At 36.5% G+C, this 25,160-nt stretch overlaps 1 protein-coding gene across 21 annotated transcripts in view; it reads left to right on the forward strand.

The window, feature by feature from the left end:
* The window catches only part of PTPRM (protein tyrosine phosphatase receptor type M), a 482,202-nt gene that overhangs the window by 326,286 nt on the left and 130,756 nt on the right, over positions 1 to 25,160 (forward strand). For 16 of the 21 annotated variants that reach the window (XM_039339174.1, XM_039339176.1, XM_039339175.1 and 13 more), the window contains 2 exons: positions 23,248 to 23,399; positions 24,940 to 25,014. In XM_039339174.1, the coding sequence (XP_039195108.1) occupies positions 23,248 to 23,399; positions 24,940 to 25,014 (227 nt within the window). The remainder of the gene's footprint in view (positions 1 to 23,247; positions 23,400 to 24,939; positions 25,015 to 25,160) is intronic. The other 5 variants (XM_039339183.1, XM_039339184.1, XM_039339187.1 and 2 more) reach the window with 1 other exon arrangement.

The raw sequence follows: 25,160 nt of genomic DNA on the forward strand, positions 1-25,160 counted from the left end.
ACTGATCATGCCAGACAAATCTTATTGCATTCTTTGACAACGTGACAAAATTAGTGAGCCAGAGAAATGCTGTGGATATAATTTACTTGGACTTCAGTAAGGCATTTGCTAAATCTACTACTTTATGAGATAGAAAAATGAAGGTTAGACAGCATCACCACCTGGTGGATTTGTAACTGGCTGACCAGCCGCATTCAACCTGTAGTCGTTACTGAAATTGCATCTACATCTGTGGTTCTCAACTTTTTAATGCCGCGACCCCCAACTGGTCGTAAGTCGAGGACTACCCAACCGGTCGTAAGTTGAGGACTACCCAACCGGTCGTAAGTCGAGGACTTTCCCTGCCTGGGAGTGCTGCGCATGCGTAGTGCCGCCCCCTGCGCCAGCCGAGGCGTAGCTGGCAAGTGGCAGAGACGGAGCAGGCCGACCACCGGCTGGGCCACCAGCTGGCCCAGCCCAAGGGAGGTAAGGCACCCGCCGGGCCCCAAGCGCTCCAGCAACCCTCCCTGTGCCCGCCGACCTCCCACCCCTGGCCCTCTTTTACTTACATTTTTAGTAGTTGCTCAGACAGCTCACCTTCGCTGCAGACAACTTGCAGCACCGTTTGCAGAATGGGGCAGAGACAGCTTGGACAATTCCTATTGGCTTTTGAAAGCCAATAGAATTAGACTCTATTCAAGAGAGTCTATTCTATTGGCTTTCAAAAGCCAATAGAATAAAAGGGAGTAGCACAACTAAGGAAAAGGGGGAAAAATGGCGGACTGTGTTGTTTGGCGACCCCCATGAAATGGTCGTTCGACCCTAAATGGGGTCGCGACCCACAGGTGGAGAACCACTGATCTACATAGAGGGAAGTATGCAGTGGGGTATTCCAAGACTCTGTATTAAGCCCAGTACTCTTCAATATCTTCATCAATGATTTAAGTGAGGGGATAGAAGGGCAGATGACACCAAGCTGGTGTGAAAATCAAACACAGAAGGTGTCATGGCAAGATAAGACCCTACATAGGATATACCTATCAACAGATAGCTGAGTTGGCAGAGATTGGGAAATCCTATCAATGTATGGAAAGGGCTGGTCTAAAAGACAGCACTGAGGCATTGATCATAGCAGCACAAGAACAGGCAATAAGCACCAGATCTATAAAAGCAGGAGTCTACCACATCAGGACCCAATGTGCAGAATGCAAAGAGGTCTCTGAGACAGTCAAACCCATAATGGCATGATGTAAGATGCAGACAGGAACAGCACACACTGACCAGCAGAATTAAGTAGCTGGCATTATATACAGAAACATTTTCACAGCCCAAAGTGGTCTGATGGTGGTAGGAGCACATGGAGCTATGACTCTCAAATAGAAGAGTGGCTCCAACAGATCCGAAGAGTGCAGTGCTAGGAACAGCTAAGATACTCGACCTTTGTAGAGGACTTGAGATTGAGGACATAGAATGAGAAGGAAATGTGCATGTGTATATCCAAAAAAGTTCCAGATGTGTGCTTGGTATGTACCAGTATACGTGTGCATATGGATAAGCTTTGCAGAGGAATTAGTTTCATTGGTCCCCATCTCTTACCATTCTGTCAGAGGTCCATCAAGAGCCATTTACTAAAAAAAATATGACAGTTTTGTATGATAACTGTTTACGATAGCTTGGGTTGTACTATATCTTCTTTGTGTAGGTTTGAAAATCACAATGATGACAATTGAATCTTGGCATTTTGGAGTGAACTAGTCCTGGATTGGTAGGTGGTGGTTGTTGTTGTTGAATACCCATAGTTATCTGCAATGGAAAGCTATTTTTATTCTATTGATCTATAAAGAGAAGGAAAATTTGTTTTAAAAGCATAATAGCTTTTTAGTGAGTGTTTAAAAGAAAGGTAATACCTTATTGTCAGAAAGAGCTTTGAGGGGAAGAAAAATTTAAAAATGAAAGTAAGTGGTTTGCAGCTTAATAGCTTTATCAATGAAGGATGCTGTAATGAAACATGAAAAGCATTTGATGAGAAAGGTCATTTTTTATCATTAACTTCACTTAAAACTTTCCTGAAACTCCGGTTGGATTTAATTGAAAATGGTGAACATTTTTGTCCTTAAGAAATACTTAGCCTATGGTTTTACGGTGTTGATTCATGGCTTTTAACTATACTTTACTCTTACACATTCAAATATCCCATTTGTTCAGGACCAAACTGCAAAGATTCTTAACCATCAACCTAACATAATTTAACTTGGCCAGAGTAATACAATGCATGAAGAATTACAGGACAGGATAAATATACTAGTTCAGGGGCTAAATGTAATGTTGAATTTGGAACTTGTCAGGTCTACATTATGGCAGAGATGATAATGCTGTATATTTGGAAAGAAAGTTATTCTCCTAATTTTAAGGAATGCATTTGATTTAAATGTGATTTTTAAAAGTTTCTGAGTTCTAGAAATGAGAAGGTGATATCATATGTTGCTATGTGAACTAGATTTGATGACAGGATTAATGATTGAATTAATTTTATATCATAGATACTTTTATTAATTAAGTTTTGTTGCATTACTTCATTTTAATTATAGCATATTTTTCTTCACTGTATATAGTGTAGATTTTTTCTTCTGTATTTCACCATTTTAGCAAATAATATTAATTGTAAAAAATACAAATTAGGGGAGACTGGTCAGTAAAAATCACAGGTTTATTGAAGAACCCAAACAGTAAGTATACAAAAGGAAGAGAAACTTGATTGAAGTTTCTCTTAATATATTTGTTTATTTTAGAAGCACTCATCTTTGAGTAAGAAAAAATAAGTTTTATTTAGCTAAGACATAACAGACAATAACAGCATAACAGAAACACATACTGGACCATACCAATGACTCACTTAATGCCAGATGGTAACCAACCATATTCTCATAAGATGGATTGTAGGGTGCTATACAGTATTTCTAGTCCCACCTTGGGCACAAAGTCTGCTGAATGACCTTGAGCTGGTCTGTCTCAGCCCTTGCAATGGCAAGCCTCCAGGCAGGAGTTAATAGGACTCAAATGTACCACATCAATCAATTGATTGATCAGTAAAATAAGTCCCAGTAACTCATTCAAGGCATGTTGTCTTTGTCCCTAAGGGAATAAATAGTCAAGGCTAAGAGACACTGATAGCCTGATCCATGATGAAAATATCCTGTTAACTTTTAGAATGATCACTGATGCCCATTGTCCCATTTAATGCTATAAAGTCCACAGTTTAATGTGCGCTACAAAAAGAGCTAATTTTTCCCATTCCTCTGTGAAAACAGTATAACATAAGCACAAAATGCAAAGGCATTCCTGGGCACAACTGTCATCTACTCTTGAAGCAAGAGTTGTGAATAAAGGAGAACCCCACACTAAAACGAAAAGAGGCAAGAGTAGAGTTTCAAGGATAAAATCATTCCAGTTCTGGGCCATGTGATTTTGCTAGGATTGAGCCTGTTCTCTCTTTTCCAAACCCCTACAGCTTCCAAACACTGAGACACTGAATCTTGACAGCTTTGTTTGGGGACCTCAGGTTAGAGATATTGATAGTTTATTCTCTTTTTGTGGATGACCCCCTTAAAAGCTTCATGCAGAAACTTGAAAAGAGAGAGCCTGATACATCGCAAAAAATGGGGTCAAAAGACTAAAGCATATCCTCCCCACCTATACCAACTGGAACTGGTGCCAGAGAACACCGCAAAACAGTGCCTCTAGTTTATAATCTCCTAAACTATTCCTGAAAGATACCATGTTCAGTGGCATCAAAGGTCATCAAAAAAAAAAAAAAAAACAAGGAGTGCCAGGATTGATGTACCCATCCTGATTCCTACAGGTCATCCACAAGCATAACCAAAGCTGTCTCAAATCCCAATTTGAAACCTGCCTAAAAACATCCAGACTTCCTGATCTATTAGAACTGTAACCCAACCCCTTCTCAACCAGCTTTCCCAAAAAGGGTATGGTGCAAACTATGAAAATTGTCCAAATCTGAGGGATCCAGAGATGTTTCTTGGGATATGTTTCACCAACCTGTGCGTATTGATGATAAGACTTGTACTGTCAGTCTTATTGTCTGTCAGCTATAGCAGGGGTGCTCAATCCCTGGGCTGGGTCTGTGACCTATTAGGAACCAGGCCATGCAAGCGAAACTTCATCCGTGCATGCATGGGATCTAGGTAGTGCATGAAACATGCTCCCCCAGTCCATGGGAAAAAAAAAATTCCACAGAACTAATCCCTGGTGCCAAAAAGGTTGGGGGCCACTGAGCTGTAAAGATGAAAGTAAATCAAAATTTTCACATATCCCTAAATCTATATCAGAATACCAAGATGAACAAAGAATATGAGTTTAACTAAAACCACGAAGAACAGAATGTCACAATTTTAATAGGATAGCAAAAAGTACAGAACAAAAAATGGTTGATTATGTAGGAAAAGAATAGGAATATAGACACACAATTTAAATGACAAGGCTTTAAGCTGGAAATAGGAGTCAAATGAAAACTAGAGTTACAGAATTGCATCTGCCTATCCACAACTGGCTCATCAAGATAGCAGGCATCTGTTGTTTAGTCCAAAATCAAAGCCTGAAAATAAGCAAAAAAAGTGGATGGTAAATCAGAGTATTCAAACTATCAAGTTTCATTCAAATTTAATTGAGTGTTTTTCATTCAAACCTCACTAGTTCAGTTCCCAACAGATATCACGTGTACATTAAAACATTGTACTAGTTACAATATGTGTTCTTTCCAATCCAAGAAAGCGCTTTATGATCTTCAGGAGTTTTAGAGGTATACAACAGAATGGCTAAGCCTGTGTTTTTTCAGGATTCAAAATTAACATGATGGCTAGATATGAATGCTGTTGATACTTTATACTTTTGAAACAGCAGTAACAACAAAAACCATAATGAACCATCAAATATACAAAGTACGCCTCATGGAGTTTAAAATATAGTGGATGATAGAGCATTATTTTTGGCTGACTACTGCAGAGAAACAGCAGGTTCAGGAAAAAAAGTTTAAACTATAGCTGATCATTTAAAAATAGGTCTCTGTTCAAGCAGAAGGCACATAATGACTATGTCAGTTGTTATCTTTTAAACACTGAAAGGTATGTAGCTCATTTACCAAAAAAGGGCTGATTCTACATTGCAAGGATTTGTATCTGCTGATCCAGCAAGTTCAAGCATACTGTGCATAAGAAGTACTGTATGCTCTCTAGCCTGAATATGCTGGTACAAAACTTCCCTTTTTTCATTTGAAAATGTATGAAAAAATAGCAGAGAAAAACATGTGAGAGTAACAGACAGCAAAATAAAACCTGATTTTATATTGAAGATTGGAATTTGGAGAAAAAAATGCATTTTGTGATCTTCTTTCCTAGCTGCCCTGTGCAGTTTGCAAGCTGAGTTTTCTGTTAACAGTTAATGTTTTTTTTCTACTACTTACTTCATAAAGTTGTTTGTTTATGTGACTCACTGATGCAGAAAACCTATTAAAATAAATTCTTTTGCTAAAGTTTTAGCTATTTTTGTATTAGTTTTTTCGAATGTATTCTATATTTTCATAATATAGGATAGCCCACTGGATAGAAAGGTGAAGCGCAAATAGAATAAAATAAATAATTTATTTATTTAACTTTACTGTAGTAGTTAACCAGCACAAGAAAACCAGTACTCAAATATTCAAAAATTTAAAATTAAATTGATAATGCCAGATTAGTTTTAAAAAGTACATACAGACAAGAAAATGGCTAAAATATAATATTAAATCAAATATGCTAAAAGGCTATACATATACAAGAAGAAATTAACATTAGGAATCTGAATAATATAAACTTGGAATGGCAGTATAATGTTCAAATACTGTAGAAATACATACACACACATATATGTTTGTTGTAAATAAAACAATAGAACTATCCAAAAGGAATTTAAGAATTATTATAGACCTTTGTCAAACCTGAGAAAAAGCTGACATAGTATGCTCAGTCCAAAGCCAGTAATTAATGCTGAACTGGAGCCTTTTCTGAGTAGCCATACTCAAGCAGGCTCAATTGCTCTTAATTATTCTTTACCTGATTTTGCTTGCCACCACACACACCTGACAACCTGGTGTGTTATTTCAGGGATGATGTCAGAGAGTTGAAATCACTTATACTGTTAATTATTGTACTCTGTTTTGCTAGTCAGAAATGAAGTAATTAGAGCATTTTGCAGTTCTGAATGAAACAAGCACTACCGAAGAATATGTTTGATAGTTTCTATCTGTCCTGAATCACAAGGACATACTCTTAATGAATATAGGCTCTTTTTATATCTTCCACCAGAAGTGCTGAGGAGAGATTATTAGATTGGACTAAGGTAAAAGCCCTGCTCTGATTTAGGATGTTAAGCTGTGTAAGATACATAGTTGGTGCCAGAGTATATTTCCTGTTGTCTGCAGTGGAAAACTGATGGGTATTATCAGTGTCCATTTAATGGTCTATGTTAACAGACATTGCCGAAGTATGATCCTTGCTTGCTCAGAGCTCAATTATAGTAAACACATGGGGGAAAATCCCAGGAGAGAAGGTTATTATAAATTGTTTGTTTTCACCTATTTTGAAATCGGTTTTCTAATTAGGTAGTGGAGGTAAGCCTACAGGAGAAAGTGTCAGCTTCAACCAGTAGAATAATACAGCCTGCCATATTCTCATTTCCACTTTTACCATTCCAGCCTCCATGCATAGTGAAGTGTTGGAAGCATAGTGGGGAGCTGGGAAAATTGCTCTTAAAAATTTAGATTGAACAAATTCCAATGCTACAAGTTCAGATGGGGATCCAAGTTGTGTGTGCCATATAGTACTTGTGTAAAGACTTAGCTGCTGTGGGTGTATATTGACCCATAGAATGATGATATCTTAAAATAGCTGATGCGCTCCTATGTTAACTTTGTGAAACATAGTTTGCACAGGCCTTTTTATTTACAGTAGCCTAAAATATTATCCCCAGATATCACCACGCACTTGTATAATGGCATGATTGTTGATTGTCCAGGAGAACTTTTTGGGCTGATTTAAAAATCCCATTATTTTAGTTTTAGAGTAGATGTGAATAAGTGCTCAAAGCTCTCTTGAGTCCGATTCGTGTCCTCTAAAGATTATTGCATTATCTGCATATAACAGTATAATAATACCGTATGTCTTTATGCTAATGGAAGTTTGGATTCTTTAGTCGATCTACCACATCAGTTATATAAAAAATGATAGGTGCCAATATACAGCATTGTTTTATTCCTTTGATAGTTGGATTGGGTGCTGTCAGGTGTCCTTAAGAGGTACATCTTTCTTTAAGCTTTGCTTCTTCATGCAGTGCACGAATAAGAAACAACAGCAATCAATAGTGGTATTATACAGCTTGTTCCGTAGCTTAGTCTGAGATATAGAGTCAAATGCTGCCTTAAATTGAACAAAGGCTGCATAAAGTGAAGCAATATTCCAGGAGATGTATTTCTTGATAAGATATTGAAGTATAAGACATTGGTCAATTGTTAAATGATCTTACTTAAAACCAGCTTGTTCTTCCGCCAATAGTCCTTCCTGTTCCATTCAATCTCTAAGCTTCCCCTAAAGTGGAAGTTTAAAGTTTACTTGTAATATTAAGGAGAATTATAGGTCAATAATTATCAGTGTCAGTCTTATTCCCTTTCTTATGCATAGGCACAATGATCACTAGACTCCAGTCCTTAGGTATGTGGCCAGTTTTGTCAGTCGCTCTGAACTGTGTATAGCGGCCTACCATGCTACATTATTTTAACTTAGTTCAGGTGTAATATAATCTGTACCTGGTGCTTCCCTGATTTAAGTTGGGAAATTAGATTCATAATCTCCTTGGCTTTTCCTGGTTCCAAAAGGGTAGTTCTTCCATGTAAAACACATAGGGATCTGATACAGGTAAAGTTCCCTGAACAATGTATGACCACAATTGATCCCAAAATTTTTGTTGCTAAGCAAGACAGTTATTAAATGAGGTGCTCCATTTTATGAACTTTTTTGGCAATTTGTTAAGCAAATCACTGCAGTTGTTAAGTGAATCACGCGGTTGTTAAGCTAATCTGATTTTGCTTGTTGGAAGCCAACTGGAGAGGGTACAAATTGTGAACACGTGACCCCGGGACATGCAGCTGTCATAAATACATGCCATTTCCCAAGCATCCACATTTTGATAACATGGCTGTGGGATTGCTGCAATGGTTGTAAATGAGAAAACTGGTCATAGGTCATCTTTTTCAGTGCCATTGTAACTTTGAACAGTCACTAAATCATTCCTGTAGTGATTTTCTCACATTTCTGGCAAGCTTTCCAGCTAATACAGCCAGAGCTAGGGTGTCCTGCAGTGATACACTGGAAAAGAGATGAATTGTTTGTTTTGATTGACTAAAAAGAAAAAACCGTAATGTTTTCATGTCCTCCAGTTTCTTTTGCCTAATTAATTACATGTAGTATTGTTTCTGGTTAAGAAAATCTTATGCTGTAATTTTGCTATTATTTGTGTTATATAGATTATAGTTAGCTATTAATCTTTTCTTGGATGCTTTGTAATCTGTGTCAAACCATGGTTTTGAGAGATGTGCAGACTGGTTGTAGGTAAATAAATAATTCTGGCAGCTAAAAGGACTGAATTCAGTATTTTAAGTCATGGCTGGCAGAATATTATCAAATGCACACTTGAACTAATAGCATAGTTGGATCACAATAAATGAAGAGTGCACCCATTTTAGCAATCAATAGCCAGGGCCAGTAAAGGAGCAAGTTTACTGTACATGCTCTGTAATTTAAAAATAATTGTGCAAATTCCGTTTAAATGCCTGGAAACTATTCCAGAAACAAAAATGCTTGCTGGAGTTTTTCAGTATATAGAATACCATTTTAACAAAAGTATTTTCACCAAGAGATATTTAGTTAAAAAACAAACATTTGATACAAAAGGGTATCATATACCAGTTTATCATATTTTCATTATGCTTTTCTTTAGATTATGGGATGCAGAATTCAGCATCATTTATTATAAAGGCATTTCAAAATAAATATTTCAACTTTCGCTTCAGAACAAATCTTCTGAAATGTTTTCCCATTTCATATATAATTACTTATCTTTTCATCTCTTTACATACATATTGTATGCATAAATACATCTCATGTTATGTACATAATGGCTTTCAAATTTTAGAGTGTGACTTTGTTGACACTCTTCCGTGCTTAGAAAGCTGTTTTACTGGGATTGTAAGAAAATCAGTCAGTAAACACCATCAGTTTTGAAAGTTTTAACTAAATAATTTCAATGTATCCTATGAAGGTAGCATTTTATATTTATTATTTAAAATAATAACAGACTAATAACAAGTTGTAAGGTTCTCTTAATTATATATTTAGAAGTCCTGTGAAATCAAAAACTAATCATCTATAAAATTATTAGACAAAATAGAGTGCTCAGTCTTACTGAAGAAACATTACATTTTGTGAGGCTTAAAAGAAAGCAAAAAGTATAATTAAGACAATCAGCAAATGACAAAAAGAGAAATCTTTTATTTGTCTACTTTGATTTTACATTTGAAAATCAAGTTAAATAAAGTTGCATCCTATCATTTTCTTGGCACAGCAATTTGTCTTGAGTTGCTACTCTTGTATGAAAAGCAGTCATCAGGTATATAATGGCTTAACAGCTGTGTCTAGTTTGGGAAACAAATTCCCTCAAATGGAACTTGGATCAGTGTCTATCAGACATGAAAGTGTGTCATAATATATCATCTTGAAAATGTGTATGGATTTACACATTTATGCCTAAGATTACAGAGTTTTTTGAAGGGGGGGGGAATATTTAGGTATATTTTAGTGAGCTGATGAGTGGGGATTTAAGGAGAAAAGGTATCATGACCATTATTAATGTTTGTTTGGAAAAGCTGACAGTAATAGCAATAGCACTTAGACTTATATACCACTTCATAGTGCTTTACAGTGCTCTCTAAGTGGTTTACTGAGTTACCATATTACTCCCAACAATTTGGATCCTCATTTTACCAAACTCAGAAGATTAGAAGGCTGAGTCAACCTTGAGCCAGTCAGGATTGAACTCCTGGCAGTTGGCACAGTCAGCCTGCAACACTGCATTCTACCCACAGCGCCACCATGGCTCATACGTCTGTTTAGAAGATCTATTTAATGTTTGGTTTAAGATTTAAATGATTTTTCCATGGGATTTAATTATTTTTCATCTGTTTTTTTAAAAAATATTAAATATATTGCATAAGGATTCTGGTTAGGCATCATGCGTAATGAGTACAGAAAGACAGGGCTCCATCTTCTGCATTTGATTTTGCCCCACTGGGGACCCTAAAAAGGGTTGAAAGTCAGCCCGGAAAGGCGATGAAGAAGGAAGGGACCCTCATTGATCGCAGAGGGGCAACAGTCCCTCCATTTGATCCGAGGAAGCCCTCCAAACTGGCGGGGGAAAGACTGGCTACATTTCTGTGGCCAGTCAGAAGCTGCTGACAACCAAAGAAAATAAGCACTAATGAGCAACTTTTGAGCAATGTAGATTGAACTGGGTGAGACTATATCCTCTCTTTATGATTTTAAGACTTTTTCCTGGAAAAAACCGCCCAAAGCAAAGAATCCTTCCCAATGAGAGAGGGAAGGGGATCTTCCACCCCATTACCTCAGGAAAAGAAAAGTGGTGAACTAATTGCTTGGAAGAAAACAGAAAAAATTACAAGATTAATTTGGAACCAATACAGATATATAGCTTTGAAATTTGGGGACTAAAAGTATTTTTGAGGAAAAGAGACTTGAAAAGTTTGTAATATAGGTTGGGATTTAAAAAGCTAGAAGATGGCGTTACTGACATCTGATGGAGAACTACAGTATTACAATTTATTATTAAAGGAACTTGGCTTGAAGCCCAGACCATACGCTTTTCCAAAGCAATAATTTTGGAAGTTAATTTAAGAACTTTGATCCTATTCATCATTAATTATGGGCAAGTTTCTTTTTTACTCACCCAGGGATATTTTGACATGGAAATATTCCATATGGTGACATATACCAAACATTTGAGAATAATATTAAAACAACAGCAACAAAAAAATACATTTACTTTATATTCCAGATCCATCTGAATTACCTCAGCTCTGGTTACCTTCCAGATGAAGTCTGTATTAATATAAAGCTTGATATCCTTGAAACAGAAATAAACATGCGTAGTGCAGGGCTTTTCAACCTTTCTACCAATACTACTTTTAGAATATGGCAATATTCAAGTACCACCAGTCACCTAGCAATGTGTCAAAAACTTGATGACCAAAAACCCTGGAAAAAAGGGATAAAGTACAGGTAGTCCTCTCTCATCCCCTTTAATATCATCTCTTCCCTCACCCCCTTTAATATCATCTCTTCCCTGACCCTCTTTAATATCATCTCTTTCCCCACTCCCTTTAATATCATCTCTTCCCTCACTCCCTTTAATGTATCTCTTCACCCACCCCCTTTAATATCATCTCTTCCCCCACCCCCTTTAATATCATCTCTTCCCCCACCCCCTTTAATATCATCTCTTCTCTCCCCTTCAGCAGGACCCAGGTAATGCCTCATGCAGCTCTAGCTGAATCTCTGCCTGAAGACTGAGCAAGGCTGCCTGCCACACCCAATCAGCTGGAGCTGCATGCGCTGATCCTGGGCTCTCTGCAGGACTCAGGCAGGCAATGCCTCTCGCAGTTCCAGCTGAATCTGTGCCTGAAGACTGGGTGAGGCCGCCTGCCACCCCCAATCAGCTGGAGCTACATGCGCCAATCCTGGGCTCTCAGCAGGACCCAGGCAATGCGTCGCGCAGCTCCAGCTGAATCTCCACCCGAAAACTGCGTGAGGCTGCCTGCTGCCCCCCCCCCCAGGCCACCGCCAGTCAGCTGGAGCTGCACGCTTTGATCCTGGGGTCTCAGTAGGACCCAGGCAACATGCAGTTCCAGCTGACTTTCCCATAAGCCTGTGCGGCGCTGCTGCTGCTTCACCTCATCCACTTTTACACTTTTTTTACATTTTTTTTAACAGTGCTGTTCAACCCATTGTATGCATACCATTTGCCAGGTGCCAACATACCACTAGTGGTACGCATATTACCGGTTGAAAAGCCCTGGCATAGTGGATTGTTTTGGTCTTTGATTGTAAAAAAAATCAAGTCAATTAATTAATTGACTGATTTTTAGGAAGTATTTAAAAATCTGCAGTGCAAATTATCAAAACAATATTTTAGACAATGCTTATTTTTCCCAGTGATATAGGATAAAAGAAATTATTTCATTCTGTTCAGCTAATCACTTGAATGTGTGAAAGCTTGAAAGTGTTTAAGTCCCATCTTCTGATCTCTCAGGCCTGGACAGTCAGCCAAGAGGTCCAAAGATACCACAAGTTCATTTCAAATTAAGTGTACAATTAAGTGTATAGGGTTTCTTGATTTATTAAGGTTTTAATTCATAAGGAAATAGATTTTCATTCAAGCACAATAGTTCTTTGTCCATTCTCAAGATCTCATGTACTCAGATGAATGCCTGAAGAATGCGCCGATCATTGTAAAAATTATGAAAAAGCTGTACAGTAGCTAAATGTCTTGGTTGCCTTTTCATTCTCCATCCCTTTTTTCTTCTAGTCTCATGTCTTTTTAGGTTGTAAGTCTGATGTACTGGCTTTTTATATTATTAAAGGAACCACTTTCTTCCAGAAGTTCAGACTCATGAGATCACTCTTAGAAGAGCATTCTTCCTTGGGGAATCCCACGTAACATATCTGAAATGGTCTGAAGTTAGTAATAACTAATGAAGTTTAATGAAGAGCTAGCTAAGTAACTCCACTTGGTAGCATGAGATTATGATGAGAGAAAGAGCAATCTGTTTGCCAAATATGTATTCTTTAGAGGTGTGTCTTCGGAGGAACTCAGAAAATATTTCTAGCCTGTTCATTCCCCAAAACTTAATTCTTTCTCTCTGTTTCAGATGTTCTCTTCTGCTATGTAACACAACGTGCCTGGGGGGGTGGGGGTATGGGGTATAAGGAGGAGAGATTTTTTACCCAGAAGGTAATTTCAGTCTTCTACGTTTAATAAGCTACTGCTTATTATATATATTCTATAAAATAACAACTTTAATCAGTTACCTAAAATTTATGAAGCCAGAAATCTGGTTCAAATCTAGTTTAAAATAAAGATGTAATCATTTGTTTTTCCAAAAGGATTTGACTATAGTAGTTTAGCTATATACCCTGATAGCACTTTTGTCACTTGACTTTGCATTGAACTCTTCATTTGTATAAAAATACCTAGCAGACAGAAATCTGGACTCGTTGGAATTATTGTAGACATGAATTGTTTCTTGGGAGCTCGGGAGAGTGGGAAAATAGGCTTAGTTCTATATATTGTTTTGCATTTGTTATATTATCTGTAGTGTGATTGGAGTTATGATTGAGGTTGCTAAGTAAGGAAATAGAAAACTCTTCAATCTGTCATTCCAGCTGGCACAAACTGATTGGTAAAATACAACAGTACTTTATTATGATTTGTTCCAGAATTAAAGCATGGGGGCAAATTGTGCTGTTTAAGAAAAAAAATACATTATATGATTTTAAAATGTACTTTGCAGTGGCAAGGTTCTTGTTTGCCCTGAGATCTATCCTGAATATGTATCTAGCTGATATAAAAACATAAGATAATTAGCAACCTGTAAATTCCATAACATTCTGGATAAGATTTATCTGGTTTTATACCATGCAAGTGGTTTTACCCAACAAGTATTAGCCAATGAAATAAATAAATAAGCTTTTTATTGTGTCAATTCTTGTTAGAAAATTACTTGGTTTTTTTTAATAATTATATTTATTTCAGTTGATAACACTTAATCACCATGGATTAAGTTGTAAAATTTGAATTATTATCTATAATAAAGAATTTGTTTTATTTTCTTCCCATTTCCACTTTCATGAGAGCAAAATGTTTATCTATCCTACTAAAGTGACTGTTTTAGTGTGTTGCTTTAAAAAAAGCCTATTATGTAAAGCTCTATTTTCTGATCATTTTCATGGTAATGTAACAAATAGCACAGATATTGCTTTAGTGTGGCTCTTTGCAAATTGCACCCAATTAGAATGATAATGATTTAGGTAATCTCTCTCAATAATATATAATATTGAGTGGAATCTTTAAAGAGTTCAAAAAACAAAATAATAGAAGGATTTGTGTTTTTGAACTCATTAAACTTACCGCAGAATTTGGTTTGTGTTATTAAATCTAAAAGATTAAATTACAGCTATACATGTGATTTTCACAATGATGCATATAGCAAATGTTTTATTTTAATGCACGCTATAATGAACAATTTAAATTGCAATGTTTGTCAAATTTCTCATTTTTGTTTCAGAATGGAATATTAATTATGCTCTTAAATATGAGAGGTAAATAAAATGAGCATCCACTGGCTGCCTACGGGTAAATTGCAGATTACTGACAATGTGACATGGTGTGTTAAATGTCAGCTTTGTCAAACAAATTTAGAAGAACCGTTCAGCTATTAGCTTCCTGTTGTTAGCAGGGCATTTTTGTTGAGCGTGGCTGATCCAAGCAGCAGGAATGCTGTACCATATGGAACACTACAAAGCTAAATTGAAAAAGTGAGATGAATGAGGAGATAACACATACACACTCAATTAGTTTATAACTGTCTATTAATTTCTGCCAGTGGCTTTGAATAAACAATAGATTAACCACTACACAGTTTTGTTTTGTGAGGCTGTGGTAGTATCTGGGACATTGAGCCATTTTTCTCAGGGCTGTTTTATACAACATGGCTGCTACATAGTTATCATTGGAAACTAACTTCCTGTATCAGTTGGTCATGTTAGACCTGTGGCTGATTTTGATTTGATTTGATTTCTCTTTCCCTGCTATTATCACAGGCTTTTTCCAGGACAGCTGGGATTAAATGGGAGAGAAATAGCTAGAGAGGGAAGAGAGAGTAGACATGTACTATGCTTTCTGATCTTTTCCAGACAATTCCTCTTTCAGTTTCCCATTGCATCTTATTCCACTTCTCGTTATTGGGTTGGTATGGAAGAGCGATAATTTCAGGAGTGGATATAGTTGAGAATGCTACATGACTTACAACTGTTCATTTAGCAATTGTCTAAAGTTACAGTGGCATTGAAAAAGGGACTTTTGACCTGTTCTTGCCCTTAAGACTATCAGAGCATCCCCAAGGTCATATGATCATAATTAGGATGCTTGGCAATGATTGCAGTATCCCAGAATCATGTGACCTTCCCAGTCGGCTTCCAACAAGCAAAGTCAATGGAGAAAACTGGATTCACTTAATGACCATGTGATGCCCTTAATAAATGCAGTATTTCACTTAATAATCATGGCAAAAAAGGTAATATAATTGGGTATGACTCACTTAAAAGCCATCTTCCTTAACAATAGAAATTGTGGTTGTAATGCGAAGATAACCTGTAATTAAGTTTGTATCATCAAACCTAGGTAGCTAAATAGGTTGAGCTTAATTTATTCCTGCTTGTCCAACTAAGTTCTCAGGACAGCAGCAATATCATAACAGTAGTCTGCCAGCAGTGCAGTTCAGTGCTTTGGATTTGAAAGCAAAAAAAATACTTTGAAGCATGTAGAACCTCTGTATAACTCCTTAAACCGTACATAATTATTCTCAAGATTGACCTACAACTTCAGGGGGCAACTGCAATCTCTGAAAAGATGTAGCTGCTTTAAGAAATTGTAGACATGTGACTATTCCGAATGCCCCAAAGCATCATTCAACCTTGTTTTAATCCTAAAATTTAGGAAGGAAGAATAGAAAGGCCTTAAGGTTCTCTCCCCATTTCTAGTGCTCTATACAAATACAGTACAAGTGATGGCATGGCAGATATTGCCAGGTGGATATTAAGCTGTTTGCTTTGGAGACAGAATGTACCAAGAGCAATAGGTTGACTGCTACATATGGCATGTCAAGCCTAGTGTTGGCTGAAATCTAGTTAAATGATTTTTTTCATGCTGCCAGCAGGCTGATTGCTTTGTGGTCTTTTTAAGTTATGAGAGTTGCTATCATAAACACATCATGAATTGAAGGGTTAGTCTTTTGTCTCTAATCTGCAGTCATGATTTACACACAGTGTATATCCACTTTTTTGGGTCATTTTGTCTTATGCATTTTTTGGACCTTGTATATTGATTTGAACCATGACAATACTCTTGAGACTTAGTAATAGTAGTAAAGTTGGAAGGGACCTTGGAGGTCATCTAGTCCAACCCCCTGCTCGGGCAGGAAACCCTACACCATTTCGGACAAATGGCTGTCCAGTCTCTTCTTAAAAACTTCCAGTGTTGGAGCATTTACTGCTTCTGGAGGCAGCTGTTCCACTGATTAATTGTTCTCACTGTCAGGAAGTTTCTCCTTAGTTCTAGGTTGCTTCTCTCCTTGATTAGTTTCCACCCGTTGCTTCTTGTCCTGCCTTCAGGTGCTTTGGAAAATAGCTTAATTCCCTCTTCTTTATGGCAGCCCCTGAGATATTGGAATACTGCTATCATGTCCCCCCTTGTCCTTCTCTTCGTTAAACTAGACATACCCAATTCTAGCAACCGTTCCTTATATGTTTTAGCCTCCAGTCCCCTAATCATCTTTGTTGCTCTTCTCTGTACTCTTTCTAGAGTCTCAACATCTTTTTTACATCGTGGTGACCAAAACTGGATGCAGTATTCCAAGTGTGGCCTTACCAAGGCATTGAAGAGTGGTATTAATACTTCACGTGATCTTGATTCTATCCCTCTGTTAATGCAGCCTAGCACTGTGTTGGCCTTTTTGGCAGCTGCAGCACACTGCTGGCTCATATTTAAGTGATTGTCTACTAGGACTCCGAGGTCCCTCTCACAGTTACTACTATTGAGCATGGTGCCACCTATGCTGTACTTGTGCATTTGGTTTTTCTTGCCTAAATGTAGAACCTTGCTTTTTTCACCATTGAATTTCATTTTGTTAGTTAGTGCCCAGTGTTCAAGTCTGTCCAGATCCTTCTTGATTATTGTATTACTGTGAGACATTTTCATTAGACTTCTGAGTTTATTTATTATTTATTTTAATTTATTTTATTTTTATATATTTATTTTTTGTCAGATGATAGATGTGTGTTTATCCCAAGCATGTTTAAATTGATAGATTCTTTTTCCCTAGTGCATGATCTTACATTTACAAACTGCATTTATTATCCAGAATGCTATAGTGGGGCACACTAAAAGATAACATACTTTCTATTTTTATATGTATAGGAAAGCTAATTTTAAAATATAAATATTAAAAAAATACTGTGGTACTTCCCAAACCAATTAATTACATCATTGTTTTAGCAATATAATATTGTTCATCTTTGAAAACCACCTGTTCCAAGCCTTATTTAAAAATCAATCTCTTTAAGTTCTGTACCTAGTTCACTACATAAAGATGGGTGGATACTATCTGTAACTACCCCCCAAAAAAAAAAAACCATACTTGTTACACAGCATTTGCACAATTAACTAACTGATAATATGTAATGCATTTATATTTGCACTCCTACAGAGAGCTGTTTCCTTCTTCTGTCCCTCCAAAGTAATTTGAAAATGGCTGTTTCAGGCAGTGTTATATTTCATTCTAAAGCAGCCTTTTGAAATCAGATTTGAAGTGCAAGGCAGTCCTAATAAGCTGCAAAAATCAAACTAGCTGGCTTTTAACAGTGATTGTGAAACTGACTTTAAGCTGATTAACAATTAGTTTGCTGATAAAATTTGTCTGTCAAATCTACTGTAGCTGAAGAATAGGTACTTTTTTCCAGTGTACTTTTTTTTTTACGTTACTTTACACATGGATAAACACATCTTTTAAGGTTTCAGAGGAAGCTTTTCTTTCTTCCTGATTAGATGAAAGATCAGCACCAAGACAGAGACCATACTTTGGAAATTTTTATTTTTAAAAGCTACCTATTAGAAAGTATATATTAACATAACATGAAAATGTTTAGTAGTGGTGACGCTTAAGAGATATTACAGTCCTCAAATTACAGTAATTTGTTTAGCAACCATTCAACCATGCACTCCACACTGTCCTGTCCAGCCTTTCTCTACTCACCCCCCCACATCCTCCTGCACTCTTCCTGTGTTCATGCACGCCATGTACCTTCCTTCCCGGACCTCTCTGTCCTCTCATACATCCTATCTCCTTCCTGAGTCATCTTATGATCACAAACAAATCATGCTTCCTTCTGCACCCTCCCTCTGCTTGTGCCATACCACAGTACACACACCCCTTGTCCAACTTGTGCACAGCCTGTACCAGGAGGGCCTCCCCCTCCCTCTGCAGCATCCTTGTTCCTTCCTAAGAACTCTTGCTGCTTCCCACTTAATGACCTGCATGGATTTTTAAGGGCATCTGGGACTGCCTGGATTGCTATCACTAAGTGATGCAGTCACATGCCATTGCATTTTATGACCACATCACTTAGCAACAACGGTCCTGGTTCCAACTGCTGTCAAACTCAGGGATTACCTGTACTCTAATCCTGAGTTCTGAAAAGTTATCATAACATGTGCTACAGTGTCTTGAACTTTGAGGTGAAATGAGGATCTTCAGTGGACTTTACTCTTATATAGGAAAGCCCTCCTGGCTGTCTCTGAACTAACTTTAAAAGATCTACTATTGAACTTTATGAACATTTTAAAAGGAATTGACATTGGCAGCTCATTACTCCATGTTTCCAGCTCTGCATGCAACTAAAGGCTTGACTTGAATATGAAGGGGACTCTTTAATTATTAGTATTTTCTTTCCTCAAGTGATAATTAGTCTCAAGATGATGTTATTAGAATATGTCTGTATGGAAAACCAGTTTAAAAATATCATGTCTGTGTTATCAGTTGTCATATATTAGCTCAGTAATCCTGAAGTAGACCTCAGAGTTGCCTATATATTCACTATTTACTATACTCCATATTATTCCCAAAAATATAGAATGAAAAGCTTATCCAATATCAGATAAAATTTTTAAAGAAGGGGAAAAATTCTCCTCTCTAATAGGAAAAATACACTATTGTTAAAATAATATTTTCTTCTTTTTTATATTAGATAGATTTTAATTTTTATTTCTGTTTTTTATTTCTTGAGTGTGCTTACTGACTTATAACTTGGAATTAAATGTAATGAGTTCATAGAGCAACTGTAGGTATTATTCTAGTGTAATATATAAGCCTATTATATATCTTAATTAAGTAGCAGAGAAAATAGAGAGAGGAAATTTAATAGTCTTACATCATCATTCAGCTGAAGAGTAAACTAATATCATTCAAATTAATGCTTTCATGTATATGTAAAATATATATATACGTTGCTTACTGGTGTACACCGCTTAGAGAGTGCTTGCACTTAAAGCGGTATATAAGTCTCATAAATAAATAAATAAATAAATGATTATACCACTAGGTTCTGCTTCTGGCCAAATTATATACCTTAACCCGAAACAGGCCCTTTGAAAGGGGCAGCTGAAAGTAACATCTGTTGCAGGGGTTAAAGTTATGTTTACTTATGACCTGAGTAAAGAGTTGAAATGAATTCAAATAATAAGGAATGCAAATTCACAACCCAGCCCATAGTTTCCTGACTTTTAAAGCGACACATTTTTTTTGTGTATTTTCTAAAATGTTGAAATAACTTCAGGGTGTTTTCAGCTCAACCATTCTGCACATTTTGTATTTAATGAAAACATTTTTTAAAAAATTTATATATAATACATAAAAAATTACCTCTCGTGATTTCTGTGTTGTTTTAATCAAAAAATAGCAAATTTGGATGCCAAAATAATAAGTTATTTTTATTTTTAACTGTCTAGTATTTGGTCTTGTCAATCATATAATGACCCTGAAACCTTTCATTATTTTTGTCATTTTTGAGATACTCTGACTATAGAGGCTGTACAATATAATAAGCTATCTTGAACTATATGAAGTTTCATACAAAAAATGATCAGGGCCTTTTGAGAGAAGCATCTCTGAAAGGTCAAAACATAATAGATAGAGAACTCTGAAAGAACATGGAATATTGGGGAATATTATTGGTTTTTCAGTTTCATAATAATACAGACAACTAAACTTCTTTCCACATTCAGTGAAGGTATGAAGTGGGAAAAAGAAATTGGGTCAGTTGTCCCCATTTTTGATCTGACAGTGGTTTAAAGATACTCAGTATACTGATATGCATCAGGCATCCTGCTGATATATACTAAACTTGCTCATTTGGATCTTTTCCTAAGTTCAAACTTTCCAATGAAAATTATATGATCATTACATAGAAGAAAAGGAATAACAGTTGCAATTCTATATTCACACAAAAGTAGAAGTTCTACTCTTGTTAACAATTACTAAGGCCAAAAAAAGGACATTTCCTATTAACCCCTACTTGAAATATTTGTGCAGACACGTGAAGTATATTTTACTGCAGGGTAGAAATTTATAATATAGAAAGTGGAAAATCGGTTTATGAGCAATAGATCATAGTTGAGAAAAAGAACTTGCAGCTTATATACGATATATGCTTTGGGTGGAAAACATATTTGGATTCTAGAACCTTCAGTTAAAAGAGTCAGAGAAGATGGTGAGAAAATCTCCACCTGAGATAACAGGAAGTATGACCTGAAAAATGCAAGCTAGATCAAGCTGAAGACTATCTTAATCCAGTCAAAGTGCCTAACAGACTTTCTGGCATTCTAATTGATTGCTTTCCAACCCTTATTCCCTTGTATATTGTCCCTATTAAGGTGACATTCAGCGTTGAGTGAGAATATGTGATAGATCCGTCCTCCATAACCACTATAAAAATCCTCCAAATTAATGATTATCATTATTTCTGCTTTTAATTTATAGTGCTGTTTCCCATGTAAGAATGGTAGAGAAATTCAGTTGATCAACTGTGCAAACATATTGGCATGTTTGATTGATAGTTTTCACAGTCTTCCCCTGAAGCACTGTCATCAAGTTCAGTAAAATTTCATTCTATCCATTGTTACTGGTGCTCTGAAATATACTATTAAAAGCTGATCAGATTGACATGATATATAAATCTTACAAATAAATAAACTTTCGGCTCCAAGATTCTTCAGAGCATTGAACATACTTTAAATTTCAGAACTCCTCCACAATTTACTACAAAATTGTAATTTTAATGTGATAGAAGAAGGAAAAACAGCCTTTAGTCAGACTGTTAGTAAGGATTTTGTGGTGATTTTTTTTTTCTGTTTTACTTCCAGAGTTATTCTCTTAATATAACTGAACAGATTTTCTCATCTTGGTAGCATTAGCTGTCAGTCTACTAAAGCAGGGTTCAGCAATAAATCTTAGCCCCTCAACTTCATGCAGCTTAACTTGGCTACTAGACTCAAACTTGTCTTTCAGACATAGAACATGGCACAACTAGATAAGAAATCTTAGAGCTAAGCCTATGGAACATTGACTGTCCTCCAACAGTGTGAGAGTAGAGTTTGCCTCTGATACCAACAACTATTTAAACCAATTGTTTCTTTTTCCTGCTTTTCCCATATTTCAATGGGTTTTTTGCCCTGCACTTAATGATCTGAAGCTGAATGGTTATCAGTTATTGACAGATCTAGTATCTCTATCCTAGGATATGATGGCTTTAGTCTTATGTTTCACACCTCTATGTTTTGAGTGTAGTGTTTAGTGCACCTGATGTTTGTAGGCCTAGGGAAACTGATAATCAGTTTACATACTTTTGCATCATCCAGCCATAAATTAAATTAAATAAATCAGAAAATAGATTACATTGATTTAAATGCCTCTCAAGGAGTCCCACCAAATCAGACACTCAGCTCTTTGAAATGCAGGTAACCCTCAACACACAACAGTTCATTTAATGACTGTTTAAAATTACAATGACACTGAAAAAAGTGACTTATGACCATAGGTCAGGAGCCGTGGTGGAGCAGTGATTAGAATGCAGTATTGTAGGCTAATTCTGCCAACTGCCAGCAGTTCGATTCTTACCGGCTCAGCCTTCCATCCTTCTGAGGTCGGTAAAATGAGGATCCAGACTATTAGGGGCAATATGCTGACTCTGTAAAACCGCTTAGTGAGAACTGTAAAGTGGTATATAAGTCTAAGTGTTATTGCTATTGCTATTTTTCACAAGACCGTTGCTACATAGTTACATGGTTTACATTTGGATGCTTGACAGCTGGTTCATATTTATGATGGCTGCAGTGGCCCAGTCATGTGATGATCTTTTGTGAACTTTTGACAAACAAAGTCAATGGGAAAGCCAGATTCGCTTAACAATGGTGTCACTAATTTAACAAGTACAGTGATTCATTTAACAAATGTGGCAAGAAAAGTCATACAATGGGGCAAAACTCACTTAACAAATTTCTCATTTAGCAACAGAAATTTTGCGCTCAATTGTGGTCGAAAGTCATGGACTACCAGTACCTGTACTGCATTGTCTTAGAGCTTACATTCAGCCAGAGGCTAGGATTCAATTGCCCACTATTACAGTCAGCCTACCACAGAAGTCCCCAACCTTTTGGGCACCAGGGACCGGTGCCGTGGAGAAAGGTTTTTCCGTGGACCGGAGAGTGCATGGTTTTGTGTGCTGCCTGCATCCCATGGATGGGGCTTTGCTTGTTGTGCAGACCAGTTGCTGGCATGCTGTGGCCTGGTACCAGTCCACGGACCGGGGATTGGAGACCCTTGCCCTACCAAATCAGGACTTTCCTTGAGTGGCTGACTGACACTCTTTTGACCCTTCAAAAGCAGGCTGGTAAGCCAAATAGGTTTTGCAGCCCAGTTTTAGAATCCAAACGCAAGACAGCCTAGGATTCTAAGGATGTCTTTTGTGTTCAGGCATCTATAATCCACTTCTTTTTCCTTCATCTCTATATAGTGCATATAACTATTTAATTGTGTATTTTATTAATCTAATTATATGTATTGCCTATTCTTATTAATTCATAGTGGAAATGTTGTAGCTGTTTACATTTCATGCTGATTTAAGCATGTGTGTGTGTGTGTGTGTAGCTGACATAAATTCTTGTTAGCAGAAGTGAATTTACAAATTATATGAAATAAAAATAATGAATTCTATGCTTGCTCATTGAAGCATCATCTTCTTTCTTTAATGTTTCTTTCTTAAGAAAACTGGCTAAAAAGCGAAAGGAGACATTGAGTAACACACGACAGGAAATGACAGTGATGGTGAACTCAATGGATAAAAGCTATGCTGAACAAGGTACCAACTGTGATGAAGCTTTCTCTTTCATGGATACACACAATCTAAATGGGAGATGTAAGTGGAAGTCCTTTTAATTTCTGCAGAGCAAATAGCAAAGGGAAGTGTGAAAGGCTCTTAAATGCTTGCTATTCAATCCATGGGCTCCAAGATCTGACCTGTGCAACATTTCACATCTTATAGCTAGAAGATGGGATAGAATCTTTAATAAGGAAAAAAATTTATTTATGCCTTTCCCTTGCTTCCAAATAAAATCCACTGACATCAGTGCAGCATGTTTTTACATTCAGTTTCCTCATTTTATTATACAATGCTGTGTGATAGACTCCATATTTTGGTGACCATTTTTAAGAAACATACTATGTGTGAATGATGGCTGTTTAGCTACAACTGACAAATTTCAGAGTTCCTACCATAAGAGAATACAATTAACTGATATTTGTTTTGGAGCTAGGTTCCTTTATGGTATAAGACTAACATGGTATTTAAGATAAGATTCCATACGGCTTTAATATTGTGTCTCAGAAAGATTAAAGCGATGAATATAGGAAGCTTCCCCACCCAAGTTATTTGCCCATCTTGCCAGTATAGACTATTTCAAACATTCTCAAAATAGTACAGTCCCAAGATGTAAAAGACCACAATTTCTATTGGATTCTGAGTAATGCCTCCCAATTCATCAAGAGTAAAACTGATCTATTCTGTCTGACAACAGTTTTCCCAAGTCTCAGGCAAGAATCTTTAAACAGATCTCAGCTTTGCTATTTGAAATCTATTCTACTGAAGATGTCAGGAAATGAATTAGAGTGCTCTTGTGAACTCTTTGGTTGCTATACTACTTTTAGAATGTGACATAAGCTATAAAAAAGTATTGTTATTACTAGTTTTTTAAAGGAAAAATTCATCCATGAGTGAAAATATAAAATGCGTATAAACTATAGTGCAATAGTTCCACAGAAGAGGTTTCAAAAGTGTCTGTTAGGACTGTGAAATGCTTTATATTAGATTGTGAAAAGATGACTTAGAACACACAGTGCACGAAAATAGCACTTGTTTGCAACTAATTAAAGGAACCCCATCTTTTTCCTGGATCATATAGCTACAGCAGAAATCTATTCATAACAGCCACACAATTCTGAAAAATATGCATATTAAAAATCTGTTAGTTTAGTTCAATTTAATTAATGGTCATAGGATTATAGCCTAATTTAAAGCATTTTTGGACTAAGTTCTTTTCCAAAGTTGCCTTTAGCAGCTTGTGGTTCTTTCCTATACTGTTCCTTCAAGTATCATTGAAGAGAAATCCATACTGCATCTCCGTTTTGTGATACATGATGTACACAAAACTGGATCATAGAGTTCCTAATTGCAGAAGGCACTTATAAAGCATGCAAGAAAATGAAAGAAACACAATATCTATGTGAGAAAACACAAAACATTTAAATAATACCAAGTTACACAAACACTGTTGCTAATTTTTCACGTAACATTGCTTATTGTATTTAACAAGATTCATCATCTTGGGGTGTGATACAAATAAGCTATTGTTTGCTAATACTTTTGTTTAGATTTACTGCATAGTGTTTTCTCTTTCCAGCTGTATCATCACCCTCTTCATTTACAATGAAAACGAACACTCTGAGTACAACTGTTCCCAATTCATATTACCCAGGTAATATTTCATTGGTTTTTAAATACTGTAAATAGTTTACTTTTATAACAATCTCTTAGAAACTGTGAGCTGTTTCTTTAATTCAGGCAGAGTTCTATAGAGCACTGTTTCTGTACCTTGATCACTTAAAGATGTGTGGACTTCAA

Source organism: Crotalus tigris, unplaced genomic scaffold, assembly GCF_016545835.1.
Source record: "Crotalus tigris isolate CLP2741 ecotype Arizona unplaced genomic scaffold, ASM1654583v1 scf7180000017731.4096049, whole genome shotgun sequence".
NCBI classification, from domain to species: domain Eukaryota; kingdom Metazoa; phylum Chordata; class Lepidosauria; order Squamata; family Viperidae; genus Crotalus; species Crotalus tigris.